Here is a 15,405-nt window from a genome sequence, read left to right as displayed (position 1 = left end):
ATCAAACACGAATTGAATTTTGATTTTACTTTTATTTTAAAAAGAGATTTTTGTAGAGAGAGAGGGAGAGAGAGAGAGAGAGAGAGAGAGAGAGAGAGAGAAACATCTTACGACATCTTAATTAGCACATTTGCATTCAATTTAACTACTTTTTTTCTGTATCCGCAAGACCTTGTAGCATTGCAAAGCCTAGGCTTTATACAAATTTGAAATAACTAAGCAGTTAACTAGTTAACTAGCTAAAGAAAGCACTAAATCTTAATTCGCAGCATGACTGAACTCTCTCCCGAGTCTCCGGGGAAATCAACAAATCAAAACATGCAACTCAGCATATTAATTATGAATTATTAATTATAATTAAAAGACAACCAATTTTTTTTTTAATTTTAATACCCTTGTAGAGAGTATTATAATATTGTCATGAAATAAAAAAAACGCATCAAAGCAGACAAATCCGACCCCAGAAAGTATGTATATTCTAATCAGCATTAACAGACGAGTTGATATAGCCATGTCCGTCCGTCCATCCGTCCGTCCATCCACCTGTCCGTCCATCCACCTGTCCGTCCATCCGTCCGTCCGTCCATCCGTCCGTCCAGCCATCTGTTCGTCCGTCCGTATGTCTGTTTCTATGCCAACTATTCTCTCATATTTAAAGCCTTCTTCTTGAAACTTTGCATAGAGCCATCTTTCTGTTCCAGACAGTTCGCATTGAAAAGCATTTCTCCTTTTTTTCTTACGAGGTTTAAGCTGGGACCCCAATTTTCGATTACCACCGTACTCCAGTAGGCTTCTTCAACTTAATCTTCCCTCTTTACCCAACTGTGGGACAATCCTCGCCGTTGTCTTGTGAGGTAGCTATTGGCAACATGGATTTTCCTTTTCTGTTAGGGCATCTTCAATTCTCTGCTCCCTCCAGACCCACAATAAATTATCGCCCCAGTATTTCTACTTACGTGCACGATTATAATAGATTGCAATGATTATAATAGATTGTACACATTGTTCTCCATAAAACTCTATTCTCTAAATCGTTGCTTTCAGGATACCTTTGGAAACTCACTGACCATTTCCAACTATGATTAGGGGCATAGCTTGTCGGACAGGCTTTATATTTCCCCCACCGGGTCAGTGATTTCCCCTAACTATCTCTTTACCCTATTAACCTGACATTCTATAGCCTATTTCATAGGGGCATAGCTGGCCGGAAATAAAATACCTGCATCGTGTCGATGATGATATTAGAAACATTTGTATTCTGATTAGGCTTTTAGTTTTTAATTCTAATGTATGCTCGTTAATAAAACTTCGTATTCGGCCGGATCGGATAACTATATCATATAGCTGCCATATAAACGATCGGTGGAAAATTAATTTCTTGCATGAAAAACTTTCTTGTTTATTAAGATATCCTAACCAAACTTATCTTTTATTAAATTATTTATTAAATTATGATGCTTACTAGTAAACCAAATCTTATCAATATTACACTACTATTCTATATGACACTATAGAAAGAAAGGTGAAACAATTAGTTTTTGTATGGCAAAATATTATATTTTCCAAAATATTTATTTTTCTCATATATCGGCAAAGCCGTACGGCAAATATTCTTTACAGGGTATTACATTTTTGGCGTACCGTACTTATCCTTACTTTCTCGTCTACAGCTGCCATTCATCAATCAGAGTTTGATCAACATTTAAGAGAAATCAAAATTTTAAAGAATTAAATATGTAACTGATTTGTAAAGATAAAAGATTTTATTTAAGAAACTCATCAAATCTCTTTCCATATCCATATTCCGAACGCAGAAAATAATTTAATAACGATATATTTATAATTTATTTGATATATGTAGATAAGGAAATTGGCAAAACATATGTTAACTATCATAGGCATATAATATGATGTCAATATACTCGAAGTATATAATTTATGGCGTTGTCGACGTGCTTGCGCCCAGGCTGTTGGGGAAAATGGCTCGCTTGGCAATGGGCTGGACGGAGCTGCGCACGATTTTGATGAAGCCCTTTTCGCCCCACTCGGCGCCAAATGAGTTAAGGCAGAGCCAATAGTCCAGATTGCTGTCCGTGTCATGTCCATAGCCGACCACCACCAGGAACTGAGAGCTGCTGGCTGTGGCCCGCACTGGCGGCACATAGACACCGCTGCTGTAGTGCATGAAGCCAAAGGTCGCGGGATTGTATTCCACAATCACTGGGATTTGGCTGGCAACGTAGCGCATAAGCAAATCATCGTCGCCATCTTCTATGGTGCCATAGGAGTCCAGTTTGATGCTGCTCGTTGCCAACTTGGGCAAGCACATGCCCTGATGATTCCACGAATTGTTAGCTGCATATTCGTCCTCGTTCAATAAAACAGCGTCTGTCTGGGTCAGATAGTCGAAGGCCGTTTGTGGCACCTGCGTGGTGCAGCCAGTGCCCATGCCAGCGCAATCGATCAGTGCCTGGGCGGAGTTGTTCAACGGCAGCGTGGTTAAAGTCTGTACGGCATTCAGGATTTGAATGGACGTGGCCGCCGCATAGGCCCAGCTGCTGCTGCAGACGGTGCCCTGATCCCGTGCCGACACTGTGATCCCAAGTTCGGACAGCATGTCATACTGGGACGGAGCTATCTCGTTCGGTGGCACGGGCGTTGAATTGCCAAGAGTCGTGGGATAGACAGCCTGCGGCAAACGTGCCGCAAATGTTATCAATCGTATGTCCGAGAATTGATTCACCTTCACTCGGTAGCTGCTGGCATTACGATCCGCCAGCGCATTATGCGAAGCTATTTGGTTTCTGTGGTAGTTAAAATAATACATGGCATTGTTTCTCTCCGCTGTGTTGGCATAGGTCTTATTGAATTTGGCCTAAAATAGGTATATTAAAAGTATAGTGTTAGGTATTATTCTGAACTACTAGTCTTAGGAGGATCTCCTTAACAGAAGAGGAGATATATCGGGCGGAACTTATGCCTTTATTATTTTCGTTATGGATAATAGTAATATTATTATTATTGTTGGACTGGGACAGTTAATAAACCCATCGACCAAGCACAACTTTACTAAGTTGTATTTAGAAAAACTTTTCTAATTTCAAGGTAATTTGCAACTTTTCTTGCGAAAGGTTTCATATAACTATTTCGAGAGAAAGTGTAAAGTCTTAATGTGTTGGGAAAACAGGCAAAATCGAGATAATAAAAATGAATTTTGTATTCAAATTATGTGTACATATTTAACACAATAAATTATATTAAAAGAACTCAAATAAAGTGCAAACGACGCGTTCATAAAGACGGACAGTCGGACAGACAGACGGACATGGCAAGATCGACTCGGTTATTGATGCTGATCAAGAATTTATATACTTTTTTGGGTCGGAGCTGCTTCCTTCTGCCTGTTATATACACTTGCATAAATACAATATACCCTTTCTACCCATTTTAATTGGGTTCAGGGTATACAAATAAACCGTTTTGATTTTCAAAATGACCCAGTAACTTTAAATCTTATTGGATTTTACCGTAAACTAGTCTTCATGGCACTATTATTTCCCGTAGTTTTCATATAGTGAAAAAACTATTTAACACTGCGATATATGTTTTACCGGGATGTCAAATTCTTATAGGTACTTCCATATCCATTGCACCTTTGACACATCGGTGAAATTAACTTATGCTGGTTAACTGTCAGACTCACTTCATATGCCTCGAAATCAATTAAGGCCTGTCCATGGTTGTAGGCATATGCGCCAGAGCACAAAACACAGAACAGAAACAGTTTAAGCATCGTCGAAATATATCAGAGACTAGTTAGGAATTGAACATTAGCAGAACCTTTATATAGTCGCGCCCATCCATGCACTTTCTTTATGATTAGACAAGCAAATAATAGATAAACGACCCACCATTCCGCAAGAAATGTGCAAATAGATTTCTACATATGCGGCATTAAATTCATGACTGTCGGTCTTGGCGGCTCACAAATGCTTAATTCGCACTTGCCTAATTATGGTGTATATATGTTGTACTGTTGTTGTCTATATGGCTCGGGTCTGTCGATTTGCCTAGTTAACTGGGCGTGGCCTGTTTACACGCCCCACTGCTGTTGGGGTTCTCGTATCTCTGTTAATTTGTAATTTCCACTGGCCTAGTTCAATCTAACGTTGTGCTCAATTCTTCAAAACTCTGCATTGGCGTTTCTCGGCAATTATTGGCTCATTGTCAAGATCATAAATGTTGTAAAACTTGACAATTAGCTCGCCAGATAAGCAATGCATCTGCACGAGGATCAAAGCCGAACTAAACACTGTTAACGTGCCTTACAAATTTTTGTGATTCAAAAACTGAAACGTAAATGAAATTAATTATTATACATTTTTTGTTTGGTAAATGTTCCCCTAGAAATCCCACTACCGGAATTTGAGCATTGTATTCTTAGGGAGCATCCGTTTTCGGGGGCATTTTGGTTTCTCCCAGAAATGAGTTCGATATACAAATTGTGATTCATCCTCCAATATTCAATTTTAAATATAACACCTTTTCATGTACTTCCCGCTAAATTTATTGATATAAATAAAGTTTCTTAACTTTAAAATAACATTAAAAGTAAACAAAATGTAATTTAAAATATTAATCAGCGAGTTTAATTTGATTCGGTTCAGTGTATTTTTATTGTTCATTTATTAATGCTAAATATTGTTATAAATGTTGAATACTTTGAAGATTTCGTTTGTCACAGTGTCAATTGAGCTACTTTGTCTATTCGATTACTCATCCACACATTTTTAAGAACACGGAAACACTTTTTCGTTTGTCACTGTCATTGTTATTGCCTGTCGGTATGATCGCATCAATCTCATAGTCTATAAGAGCTGGAGATCGTTTTGGTAACTAATCTATGTTTCTCACTGTTTAGCTTAATAAAGTACAAATGGATAATTGGTATAATAATTAACTAACACAAATATTCAAAAAATATTCGTCCAATAAATTTATTTTCCCCTCAAACTTTCTCATTTCCTGAGTTACTAAGCACAGATAACATTGAATAGCTTGATTATGCATACCTTCATCAGATTTACATCGTTACATTGAAGTGCAGTTTGCATTAGTTTGTAAATCATCAAAACTGGTTGCATAAGTTAGCATGTATTCAGGCTATTAACAAGAAATGAGTTAATTAACAAATTTTTGTGGTAATGCCCTAACGATAGGTATTGAAACTTCAAACCCGAATATGTAACATATTGCATTAAGCAGAGCTTGTGACTTGATCAGATTGAAAAGTTTTGCCCATCAGTCTGCCAATCAATCATTAAGCAATGTTTTACAGACAGAATGCGTCTAGCGTTTCATTAATTATTCATTCATTATGCCTAATAATTTGATTAAATAAATAATAAATATGTCGAAAATTTGTTTTGCTTCTGTTTCATTATTTAAGCTCGAGTCGTTATAAGAAATAATTTAGGTACGTAATATGCATGTGAGGGAATTAAGTGGTCGGCACTCGGCGAAGAGCTGTTTTTAATTGTGATAATTTATTTAAAATAAAGTATTAAAGCAAAGAATGTCAATGTTAAACATTACAAAATGGTTTATAATGACTCAAAGTTGCTCTACCTGTGAATGCCAGTGCTTAAAATTAATTTGGTACAACAATTTCAATATTTTTTGCATTTAATAAATTCATTTTAAAATACATAGAATATATGTAGATAGATATAGATATAGAATGGCAGTAAATATAGGATTATTTAGGTTAATTTACCAATATTTCTAAGGCTTGTTGCATAAACCATTTAACAGTCAATATACTCTATGAAAAACTATGATCTATTGACAATAAATTTCAATTTAAGGCGAATCGGAAAAGTGGTAAGAAATTTGAAGATGATCACATTTTCAAAGTTTGGAGCAGGTTTTTTATTTGTCTTTGGGCCAGAGCCTATAAAACCACAGCGTCTGTCGCCAGCGCGGCTTAAAACGTTCGCAGTCTCCGAGACAACGGCATCTTAACAAGATCTCCAAACGAGAAGAGGTCCAAACCGAAAGCCAGCAAAAAAATAAAAAAAAGTTACAAAAAAGTTACAAAAGGTGATTAATGTGCATCTATTTATTTATTGACCAAGCGTGTGTGTGTGTGTGTGGGCAAACTTCGTTAATAATAGTTATGAAAATAACAAGCGTGTCGGCATTTCCGAAAGACCCCCCGTCCCCAGCTCTGACTAAGCACCTTTCACCCGCATCGAAATCCGATTAACCCGCAAATGTGTATAAGCCCGATTATACGGAATATTATTTGAAGTGAAATTCGTAAAAGAAATGATTTACTTGCCAAGGGCAGAAATTTCACAAAAAGAAAGAGACGAATACATAAATAAACGTATCACATGCGGGCTCATATGCAAATGTTATGCATATTATAATTTTTTAAATATATAAATCGAAATACATCAATCGGATAGCGCAGTTAAAATTTAATGACAATCATTAAAAACTAATTTAATCAAAAAAGACACGATGATAAAATCAAATAGCCCGAACAGCCAAAAGAGAAATACACTCATGGTCAAGTCGAACTGTGTATTACCTTCTAAGAAAATTCCTCTACAATAAATTAATAAGGAATCCTAACTATTCAGATGAAGTATGAGCATTGGGTCGCATATATTTCGGCATAGAAACAAAATACATCAAAAAAATACAAACAAAACTTATCTTTTAGTAAAAAATTATCAAATATAATCTGATAGCAAGTGTTAAAATGTTTATCTCTCTGATTGCGTGTCATAAAAACTGAAGAAATGTTATTCTTGGAAAACAATCAACTGTGCATTCAGAATATATTCCCTATAGAAATTTCGAGGGTTGTAAACTTGATGACTTAATGCAAAGTACCGCGTCGCTAGGGTAATCCAAGATATATGTGACTGTGATGATTGGTACACCTGCTGTGACTGTTATTTAACCATTTTCACTCTTACATCATCTCCCACTCGACACGACATTTCGCTGTTTAGATGTGGATGTGCAAATCGGAGACGTTGCAGCTGCTGCTGCTGTTGGCCTGGTTAAATGCTGTGTCATTGCAGAAGCTGCAATCATTCCCAAGGCTCTGCAATGTGCGCGACTTTGATGACTTTCTGCGCCAGACAGGCAAGGTGTATCCGAACGAAAGGGAGCGTGAGTTCCGTGAGAGCATCTTCGCGGCGAAGAAGTCTTTGGTGGATCTAACCAACAGCCGTGTGAGCAGCTATCGCCTCAATATTAACACACTCGCCGATATGACACGCAAGGAGGTTGCCACGCTGCTCGGCTCCAAGATCTCAACGCAGGGCGAGTAAGTACTATCTGAATTTTTAAATATATATTAAGAAATTTTTAAATTTTGCTGATAATTATGTAAATCTAATGTGTACTTAATGCTCAAACCAAACTCCCAGACGAACCCTTTTCACACACACGAGTGGAAGATGGGTGAAAATCGATTTACAAATGTATACATTTTATTTTTTAGCATAAGATCATTACGTAAGATCATATAAATGGCATATGTGTAGAAATGTAACTTGGATCGTTTTTCACCAATTTCGATAAATCCACCGAAATAAGTGAGAAATAAATATCTAAGTTTTTTAAGAGTATGTGTGTTATTATTTCTTACACAGTCCATCCTTATGGGGGAAAAAAAGATTAATCAAATATGCGTGGTTTTGGTTAGAATTGAGAAAAGTTTAGAAATATGATCCAGCAGAGGGTAAAATTACTTAATTATAAATAATAGAATGGAAACCGCAGACATTATTTATTGTTCTCTTGCCCTTTTTCAGAGAACTGACCGCACGCCACATCAACTTTGTGCCCGCCACAACCGCCTTAAGTGACAACCTGCCGGAATCGTTTGATTGGCGTGAAAAGGGAGGCGTCACACCGGCTGGCTTTCAGGGTGTTGGCTGCGGCTCGTGCTGGTCATTCGCGACAACTGGCGCTCTGGAGGGGCATCTGTTTCGGCGCACCGGTGTGCTGGTGCCGCTGTCAACGCAAAACTTAATGGACTGTGCTGATGACTATGGCAACATGGGCTGTGATGGCGGCTTCCAGGAGTATGGCTTTGAGTATATACGGGATCATGGCATTACGCTGGCAAACAAGTATCCCTACAAGCAGGTGGAGATGAAGTGCAGGCAAAATGAAACGGCCGGCACGTATCCACGCGAGAGCATTGTCAAGATACGCGACTATGCGCGCATCGATCCGGGGGATGAGCAGAAGATGAAGCAAGTGATTGCCACGCTGGGCCCCTTGGCCTGCTCAATGAATGCCGGCGCCATATCCTTTGAACAGTACGATGGCGGTATCTATGAGGACGAGGAGTGCAATCAGGATGAGGTCAACCATTCGGTCGTTGTCGTTGGCTACGGCACCGAAAACGGACGTGACTATTGGATCATCAAGAACTCCTACTCACAAAACTGGGGCGAGGCTGGCTTCATGCGACTTCCACGCAATGCTGGCAGCTTCTGCGGCATTGCCAGCGAGTGCAGCTATCCCATACTGTGAGCACGTGCCAGCCGTGGCTTAGTCAGTCTCTTTAAGTATTTGTTAATACCATGTATACGAATTTATTTTGTTACCATAGTTTGTAGAAGGAATAAGAAATGTTTTTGTTAAAATAAAATCGAATTATTTAAAATTTGGTGTTAATATGTTCTGATATGCAAAAAATCTTTAGAAAAAAAGGTATAAAAAATTCCAGTTGAACTCAAATTTCATCAAAATCGGAGCAATCGCTTTAGAGGAATTCGGGTGCAAAAAAACATATTAAAATACGATTAAAATAAATATAATAACCAATTGAGAATTTAAATAGAAACACAATAAATATACACTGCAAAATGTATAGGATGTTATCAGTTGACGAGTTTAGAGTTCATTTATTATGTGACATGGACAAAACTGAAACCTTATAATAATATATGGAAGAACTAATTGAAAGTCAGCTCGCATAACATTTGCATTCGCTCGTAACGCTGCGTCTATAAAAAGGGGTCGCCCATGCGAACCACACTTAGTAAGTGGGAATACTTCGAGATTGTAGGATGAATTCGCTTGTGATTTGCTTCGGCATTTGTGGGCTTTGTATGTGCCTGGCTGCTGGAGCTGGAGCCGCACCCACAACAACCGACATAACCGTGAAAGCTGAAATAGAAGAATCAACGACGCCTGTGCCACAGCCGACTCTTCAGGATTCCTCAGATAGCAAATGCGATATTGAATGGACTGAGTATAAGGTACAAATAACATTAGTTAATTTTAACATTTATAGTGATGACATTCCAGTTAAAAATATAAATCAATTTAATTTCTTTTGCTTAAACAAACAGCAAAAATACCAAAAGGACTATCAGAGCAGCGGCGATGAGGAGAAGCGTCAGAGCATATTCTGCGAGAATCTGAGCGAAATCGAGAAACACAACGCCGCCTACGATCTGGGTCTGGAGACCTACAAGAAGGGCGTTAACGAGTTCAGCGATAAAACCCAAGACGAATGGGAGAAAGCTTATTTACAGAAGAATTAGCTGCTTGCACAGCAATTCCCGATTTTTTAAATACTTGAAAACTTACTTTGCCTTAACATTTCTTATAAATATAAAAAAATTATAAATATTCAAATAAAGTATTTAAAATATTTACGCAATATAAAAAGGTAATCAGTTTTATGTATTTTTTGAGCAAATAATTCATATATATATAAATTATACCAGAGCAACATTGAGAAACTAAGTTTCCGATAAAATTAGCATAAAATAAAAATCAAGCAAATGCATTATTTTGAAGATTGATATCGTGGTAAGGCAATAATAGCTCTAAGCCAATAAAGCCACGTAAGTGTCAAGCAAGCCTGGGGAATACTTATCGCTGATACGCGTTTTATTATTTATATATATATATATTTATATAGAGCTAAGCTTATAAACAATTCAGTTCACATTGCCGCGTGTTCCAGGCGCGTTTGCTTTTATGACTAATAATTTGCAGGCGTTGTATTGGTTTTTAAAAATATGTGTCATAATTTATTGAATGTTTGGTTTTTTATTTTCAGTTGGGATTGGTTTTATTAAATTATTGTTCACTGATTTTCAAACAAGTACATTTAAAATTTAGCATCAATTTGTACCGATTATGTTTAAATATTTTTATTTCATTCAGGAGCTCTACATGAATAATTAATAAATTTACCGCAAATTTGTATGTTGTTTGGTTTGGCTTTAAATAGAGGTTTTTTGATGAACGGTTTTTTCATTTATTTTAAATGTAATATTTAATTACTTTTGCTTAGCCTTTTGCACATACAACATAGTACATATACATACAGCTGGCTTAGACAATTTACATATACAATACATAAATATATAATATATATATTTTTTTTTTAACAAATTCTCTCATAGTTTACCATTATTTGATGTTGCACTAAACAAACATTTATGTTGTATTATTTAAATATGTTTACATTCATTGATATTGGTTAATTTTCGATTGTATAGTACGAATAGTTTATTTTATAATACTATACAATTCTTATGTGGGTCAACAGTTCCCATGGGCTCTTGCCAAAAGTCAAAATTATTTTTGCCAATTATTCTATTTTGCGATTCTTTGATATAAATAAATGAATGTTTTGAATGTGACGTTCATTTAACATTGTTTTCGAACTTTACTTTCAGAGCTATTCCCCAGATATTTCGTATGGCATACCTCCAGTTTTTTTTCACTGTGGAATTGATTCGAAAGCGAAATTCAGCAAATTGTTGTTGACTTTAATACGAATTAGTATTAATAGTAAATAGTGTATGAATCATGTTTGAATACTGAGGTTAAAGATCTTGGGTTCTTAATAAATTAGTTGAAGGGGTGAGCCTTGGGCTGGCTTAGACTCACCTTTCAGACTAATATCATATGCAAAATTATAATTTGCCCAAGTCAAACGCTTTTGTAAGATTTCTCATTAATTTCAGCCCATTTGCTCATATCTTGGGATCATTTTAGAGTTTAACAATTATTAGCTGTAATTCAATTTTAGAATTTTTACATTTTGGCGTTGTGTTTTATTGTTTCCTTATATATATATATATATATATATATATATATATATGTGCTAAATTCAAGCGACCCTGGCCATAGGTCCTGCAGCTGTCGGGCATTGGAAAGAACTATTTTTTAAGAGCAAGCAGAAGAAGGAGTTATTAGGTGTAAAATACTTGTGTGTCTTTTGGTTGGTTGTAAAATGGATATGTTTTGAGCAGTTTTTGTGATATCTGCCAGTTAACTAGTGTGGATCGATTACTATATAACTTTTGCTGTTGGCGTGTGTAAATTTGTCTAAAAAACATTTTTGTATTTTTTTGTATTTGTCTTTTCATCATTTTTTGCTGTCAGGGCAAATCCAGAGCTGAGCATAGAGGGCCAGGGCCTTGCACAAGAAAATTTAATACAATATACTAAACAACTAACAACGTTTAAAGCATAAGTATATATATGTATATAGTATATATGTATATATACATATATATAGTATTTAGTTTATAATGTGTATATATCATACTCGTATATATTGCAACAAATTTTCACTACAAAAACTGCACACATAACTTAGGGGGCTAGCTTATAAATTATTATCATTAATATTATACTGTATAAGGATAGGGCTTTCAACTGAGCAGATAGGCTTGCTGCTTACTGTATTCCTTGCTGAAGCAAATGCATGGCATTGTTGTTGTAGTTGTGGTTGTAGTTGTTGTTGTTCGTATATGCTTGACATCGGTGTATTAAGTTAAGCCAACTTGTGCACTATAGTTGCAGTTGGTGTAAAAATTTTATTTGCCATTTGCACTACCAAAAAAATGTGTGTGTCGACAACGGAGGAGTGGCACAACTTGCTAAGAGATACGCTTAGTAGGTGGGTTGCTGATACTCCATGCCCGACTGTTGTTCCATGCCTGCAAAAAAATTCAAAAATATATATACAAACAATCTATGTGGTCTAGAATATGAACAAACTAACCCTGCTGTGGCTGACCAAATGGCGAGGCACTGTACTGCTCATTGTCGTTGTCCATGGAGTAGCTATATGCCTGCTGGTGCACCACGTTGGCCGGATCAGTCTCAAAGGCCGAGGTGAACTCGTCGCCGGCGCCAATCAGAAAACGTTTATAGGCCATAAAGGCGCACAGAGCCTGCAAATAAACTCGATTAAGTCCACAATTAAGCCAACTGGGCTAACGACTCACCCAGCTGAAGATGCTAAAAAAGCAGAATACAATGGCCGTCTTCATGCTGCCGGCGCCAATGCCCAGTGGGGGCATGGGTGCCGAGCTCCACTGGGACCACAAGTAGAAGAACGCGATGAAGTACAGAAATGCCCAGGCAGCTGCAATTGCAAGCATTAGCAGGAGATAACCAAAGCTATTAAGTTTACTTTACGCACCCGAGAATCCCATGTCGCCCATGACGTAACGCTTTCTGCTCTTCACCGAGGACATGCGCTCGAACATGAACTCGCCGCCAATGAAGTACATGGAGGCGAGAAAGCCAAAAATGCCAACGGTATTGCCATATTTACAGGCCATGCCATCGTTATTATATAGACACATCTCCTTGCCATCCTTTTCGACCCAGCCCTCGGAGGATATGCAGCCGAAGACCACAATAGAAAAGAGCTGGGAAAATATTCAAAATCAAATTATTTATTGCTGAAACAATGGAAAAAAACCTTAATAAAACCCCAAAGCGTAACACGATCCGATAGGGCAGACACGCACACCCCATCTCCGCTTAGCGTCCAGTCAAATAAATGTATTGATTTTAAAGAGCAGGTGCAACAAACCAGAAGTTCAAGTACACACACACACACACACTCACGCACATAAACAGACACCAATACAGGCGCGCATTTAGGTTTGTGACCCAATTTGAAGCGAAGGCCAAGTTTAGTGAGCAAAAGACGCGCCTGGGGATAGGCAATGCCAACTGCAATAACAAAGCTGGTCCTTGACCAAACTTGGCACGCTGTCAGTTGTTGTCGCTGTGCAAAAAATACGTATATACTTATATAGTATATATGATTAAGTATATGTCGTCAGCTGAAAATGCCATTAAACGTAAATGAAAGCGAACTCTTATTCGAAATGCCTGTTAAGCGCATTTCTCGCACTTGCCTTTTGGCTGTGACGCACATGTTGGCCATTAAAATGGCTTTATTTAGTGGCCGTTGCATTGGCTTATATTTAATGGCCTTTATTTCAAACACCAGCACAGCTGTGTCTCTGACTTGGCCCACTTGTCAACCATGCTCTAATTTCTGAGTCATCCCCAAGTAACATTTACTCTCTACCGAGCTGCATAAACAAATCACGATTCAGTCATTAACAACAACAACAAATCCACGAAATTCCCACGATTGTTGATTTTTTACTTAATAAACTAATTAATAGTATAACAACTTTTAGAAGCTATTGCAAATAAGGTAAATATGAAATAAATTAATTGCCCCAAAGATCCAGGTTCGGATCTTAGGTTGGTTTACGTTATGGATGTCTTATAGTCCTAGCCGAAGGGCATAGTTTTCAGAGCAATAATAATAAACATAATAATAGTATAAAAAGTATTAGTATTGGAAACACAAATAATATTTATAGAGATAAAAACAGTAATAATAATAATTCATTTTTATCTGTGTGAGAGGAATCTTAAAAACAAAATGGCTTCCTTGTTAAAATTCCACAGCTCTAACTGGAAATAAAAATGCTATTCGTTTCGGAATCCCCAGCATCGTTAACCCGTAATTTAATAAAAACTCCTTTGTCAACGACAACGTAATGTTAAAATGTCCTTTGTGTGAGGCCATCAGTCACCAAGTTTAAGGTAGGGTGGCCCTTTTATTTAACTTACCCAGCATAGGGCGCGTATGACAACTTGAGGTTTCATGGCAAACGTCAACGGATCGAAGGCGCCACCCGCCTTGCCCCCGCCATAGGCGCCACCAGCATTAATGTTGAGTATTTGATTAAGCACATCCATTATTAACGCCTACCACTTGCTTGCTCTCTATATATATATATATATTTTTATATATATGTATAATTTTTTTGTTGTATATTTCTTTGTGTATATTTATATTTTTTTCTATAACGCGTGCGAGCTGCGCAAACTTTAGTCAGTCGTGTGTGTGTTGGTTTTTTGCGTTTCTCACGTCTTGTTGTGAAAAATCGAATGCTTCTTACTATGCCAGCTCAAGGGCAAAGCGGGGGCGTCTTGTACGTTAGGTTTGGTAGTATGTGTGTGGTTGTCCGTACATGTATACACTGACAAGCTCTGTGTGTGTGTGTGCTATGCTGTAGTATATCACAATTATAGATTACAGCACACCAGAAATAGCAAAGCTCAAAAGGTTTGGTTGTTCTCACGAATTCCTGTGACACAGTCGCGCGCGTCAAACTACAGAAATCGCAAACGTTATTCAAAATCAAACAAGGGACACGCGCACAATTTATATATTATTAATCATGCATTATTAATAAATATTCCACAAAATTTCAAGGGCCTGATTTTCACTTTTACTTTTCTCACACAACGGCCAACGCGCAGGACTAACAGTAAAGTGTATGTAACGTCCTGTACTCGCTCTCAGTGTGTCATTGTGTGCGCTTGCATGTGTGTGTGTCAGGCTGCTAAACGATAATAGCGTTTGTACAATCGATAACTATTTAACTATCGTTACCAAGCTGGGATTAATGTATAAAACACTTCTCGAAAACGTCCAAAATAGTTTAAATAAAATATTCCAAAGTTTTACAACACTGCCGATAGTATCGTATTCGTATGCGATTTGGCGCTTTCATCGTTTCCTACAAATTTGGCGCCAACTGAGTTGCCCATAAGTTTTCTCTCTTCTAATGAATATACTAAAAAAAATTATATGTGTATAAAAAATATAAAGTAGCAAAGCGTTAATGCGTTGCCCTTTGTTATGCAAACAAAAAAAGGAAATAAAGTGGTGCTCGCCGTGTGGATACGAGAGGCATCAACAACAAAGTTGGCTAGGCAGCCTAGTGTTTAATTGCTTGGAGTCTGTGCCGCTGCATCCAAATACAACGCCTTACTACCAAAATTATGCGCCGAACTTTAGAAACAATCCAAGATCTACTAGGCCAAGTTGGTTGCAGGAGCCAGAACAGGCGAGACCTCAAAGGCTGACCAAGCTACCGACCAAATTAGAGCCGAAACCTGAGGTTTTTGAACAGAAAACAACACAAACAGAACCAGAAACTAATCGGACAAATAAATATGAGCATAAAAAGAAAGAATTCCTTCGAGAATACCATCTTATCCAGCCGT

General features: G+C 37.4%; 4 protein-coding genes across 4 annotated transcripts; 2 read left to right on the top strand and 2 right to left on the bottom strand.

Annotated features, from left to right (window-relative positions):
- Nucleotides 1–1,821: 1,821 nt before the first annotated feature.
- LOC135427988 (uncharacterized) lies at nt 1,822–3,803 on the bottom strand. Its single transcript, XM_064681769.1, has 2 exons — nt 3,704–3,803; nt 1,822–2,875 (listed from the first exon to the last, which is right to left on the bottom strand). The coding sequence occupies exons 1-2, from the start codon at nt 3,791–3,793 to the stop codon at nt 1,937–1,939; spliced, it is 1,029 nt and encodes a 342-aa protein (XP_064537839.1). The 5' UTR covers nt 3,794–3,803; the 3' UTR covers nt 1,822–1,936.
- Nucleotides 3,804–6,931: 3,128 nt separating this feature from the next.
- On the top strand, nt 6,932–8,651 carry CtsL2 (Cathepsin L2). Its single transcript, XM_064681923.1, has 2 exons — nt 6,932–7,348; nt 7,839–8,651. The coding sequence occupies exons 1-2, from the start codon at nt 7,029–7,031 to the stop codon at nt 8,566–8,568; spliced, it is 1,050 nt and encodes a 349-aa protein (XP_064537993.1). The 5' UTR covers nt 6,932–7,028; the 3' UTR covers nt 8,569–8,651.
- Nucleotides 8,652–9,089: 438 nt separating this feature from the next.
- On the top strand, nt 9,090–9,719 carry LOC135428171 (protein CTLA-2-beta-like). Its single transcript, XM_064682004.1, has 2 exons — nt 9,090–9,299; nt 9,393–9,719. Exons 1-2 carry the CDS (start codon nt 9,108–9,110, stop codon nt 9,585–9,587), a joined length of 387 nt encoding a protein of 128 aa, XP_064538074.1. The 5' UTR covers nt 9,090–9,107; the 3' UTR covers nt 9,588–9,719.
- A 747-nt stretch (nt 9,720–10,466) lies between these two features.
- On the bottom strand, nt 10,467–14,728 carry Syngr (synaptogyrin). Its single transcript, XM_064682003.1, has 5 exons — nt 13,960–14,728; nt 12,497–12,728; nt 12,300–12,439; nt 12,074–12,245; nt 10,467–12,008 (listed from the first exon to the last, which is right to left on the bottom strand). The coding sequence occupies exons 1-5, from the start codon at nt 14,086–14,088 to the stop codon at nt 11,962–11,964; spliced, it is 720 nt and encodes a 239-aa protein (XP_064538073.1). The 5' UTR covers nt 14,089–14,728; the 3' UTR covers nt 10,467–11,961.
- Nucleotides 14,729–15,405: the final 677 nt, after the last annotated feature.

The sequence above is a fragment of the Drosophila montana genome, unplaced genomic scaffold (genome assembly GCF_035044405.1).
Source record: "Drosophila montana isolate Dmon_TW-CO22-7 unplaced genomic scaffold, ASM3504440v1 contig_2438_1, whole genome shotgun sequence".
Taxonomy (NCBI): domain Eukaryota; kingdom Metazoa; phylum Arthropoda; class Insecta; order Diptera; family Drosophilidae; genus Drosophila; species Drosophila montana.
This window is presented reverse-complemented; position numbering and strand designations above follow the sequence as displayed.

Excerpts from the sequence above, each read along its gene's own strand:
- CtsL2 (XM_064681923.1), top strand. The coding sequence starts at position 7,029 with ATGTGGATGTGCAAATCGGAGACGTTGCAGCTGCTGCTGCTGTTGGCC. Across the intron at positions 7,349-7,838 it reads AAGATCTCAACGCAGGGCGA|AGAACTGACCGCACGCCACA; the intron begins GTAAGTACTATC and ends GCCCTTTTTCAG.
- LOC135427988 (XM_064681769.1), bottom strand. The coding sequence starts at position 3,793 with ATGCTTAAACTGTTTCTGTTCTGTGTTTTGTGCTCTGGCGCATATGCC. Across the intron at positions 2,876-3,703 it reads TTGATTTCGAGGCATATGAA|GCCAAATTCAATAAGACCTA; the intron begins GTGAGTCTGACA and ends TACCTATTTTAG.
- LOC135428171 (XM_064682004.1), top strand. The coding sequence starts at position 9,108 with ATGAATTCGCTTGTGATTTGCTTCGGCATTTGTGGGCTTTGTATGTGC. Across the intron at positions 9,300-9,392 it reads TTGAATGGACTGAGTATAAG|CAAAAATACCAAAAGGACTA; the intron begins GTACAAATAACA and ends TTAAACAAACAG.
- Syngr (XM_064682003.1), bottom strand. The coding sequence starts at position 14,088 with ATGGATGTGCTTAATCAAATACTCAACATTAATGCTGGTGGCGCCTAT. Across the intron at positions 12,729-13,959 it reads TCATACGCGCCCTATGCTGG|CTCTTTTCTATTGTGGTCTT; the intron begins GTAAGTTAAATA and ends ATATTTTCCCAG. Across the intron at positions 12,246-12,299 it reads TTTTTAGCATCTTCAGCTGG|GCTCTGTGCGCCTTTATGGC; the intron begins GTGAGTCGTTAG and ends GTTTATTTGCAG.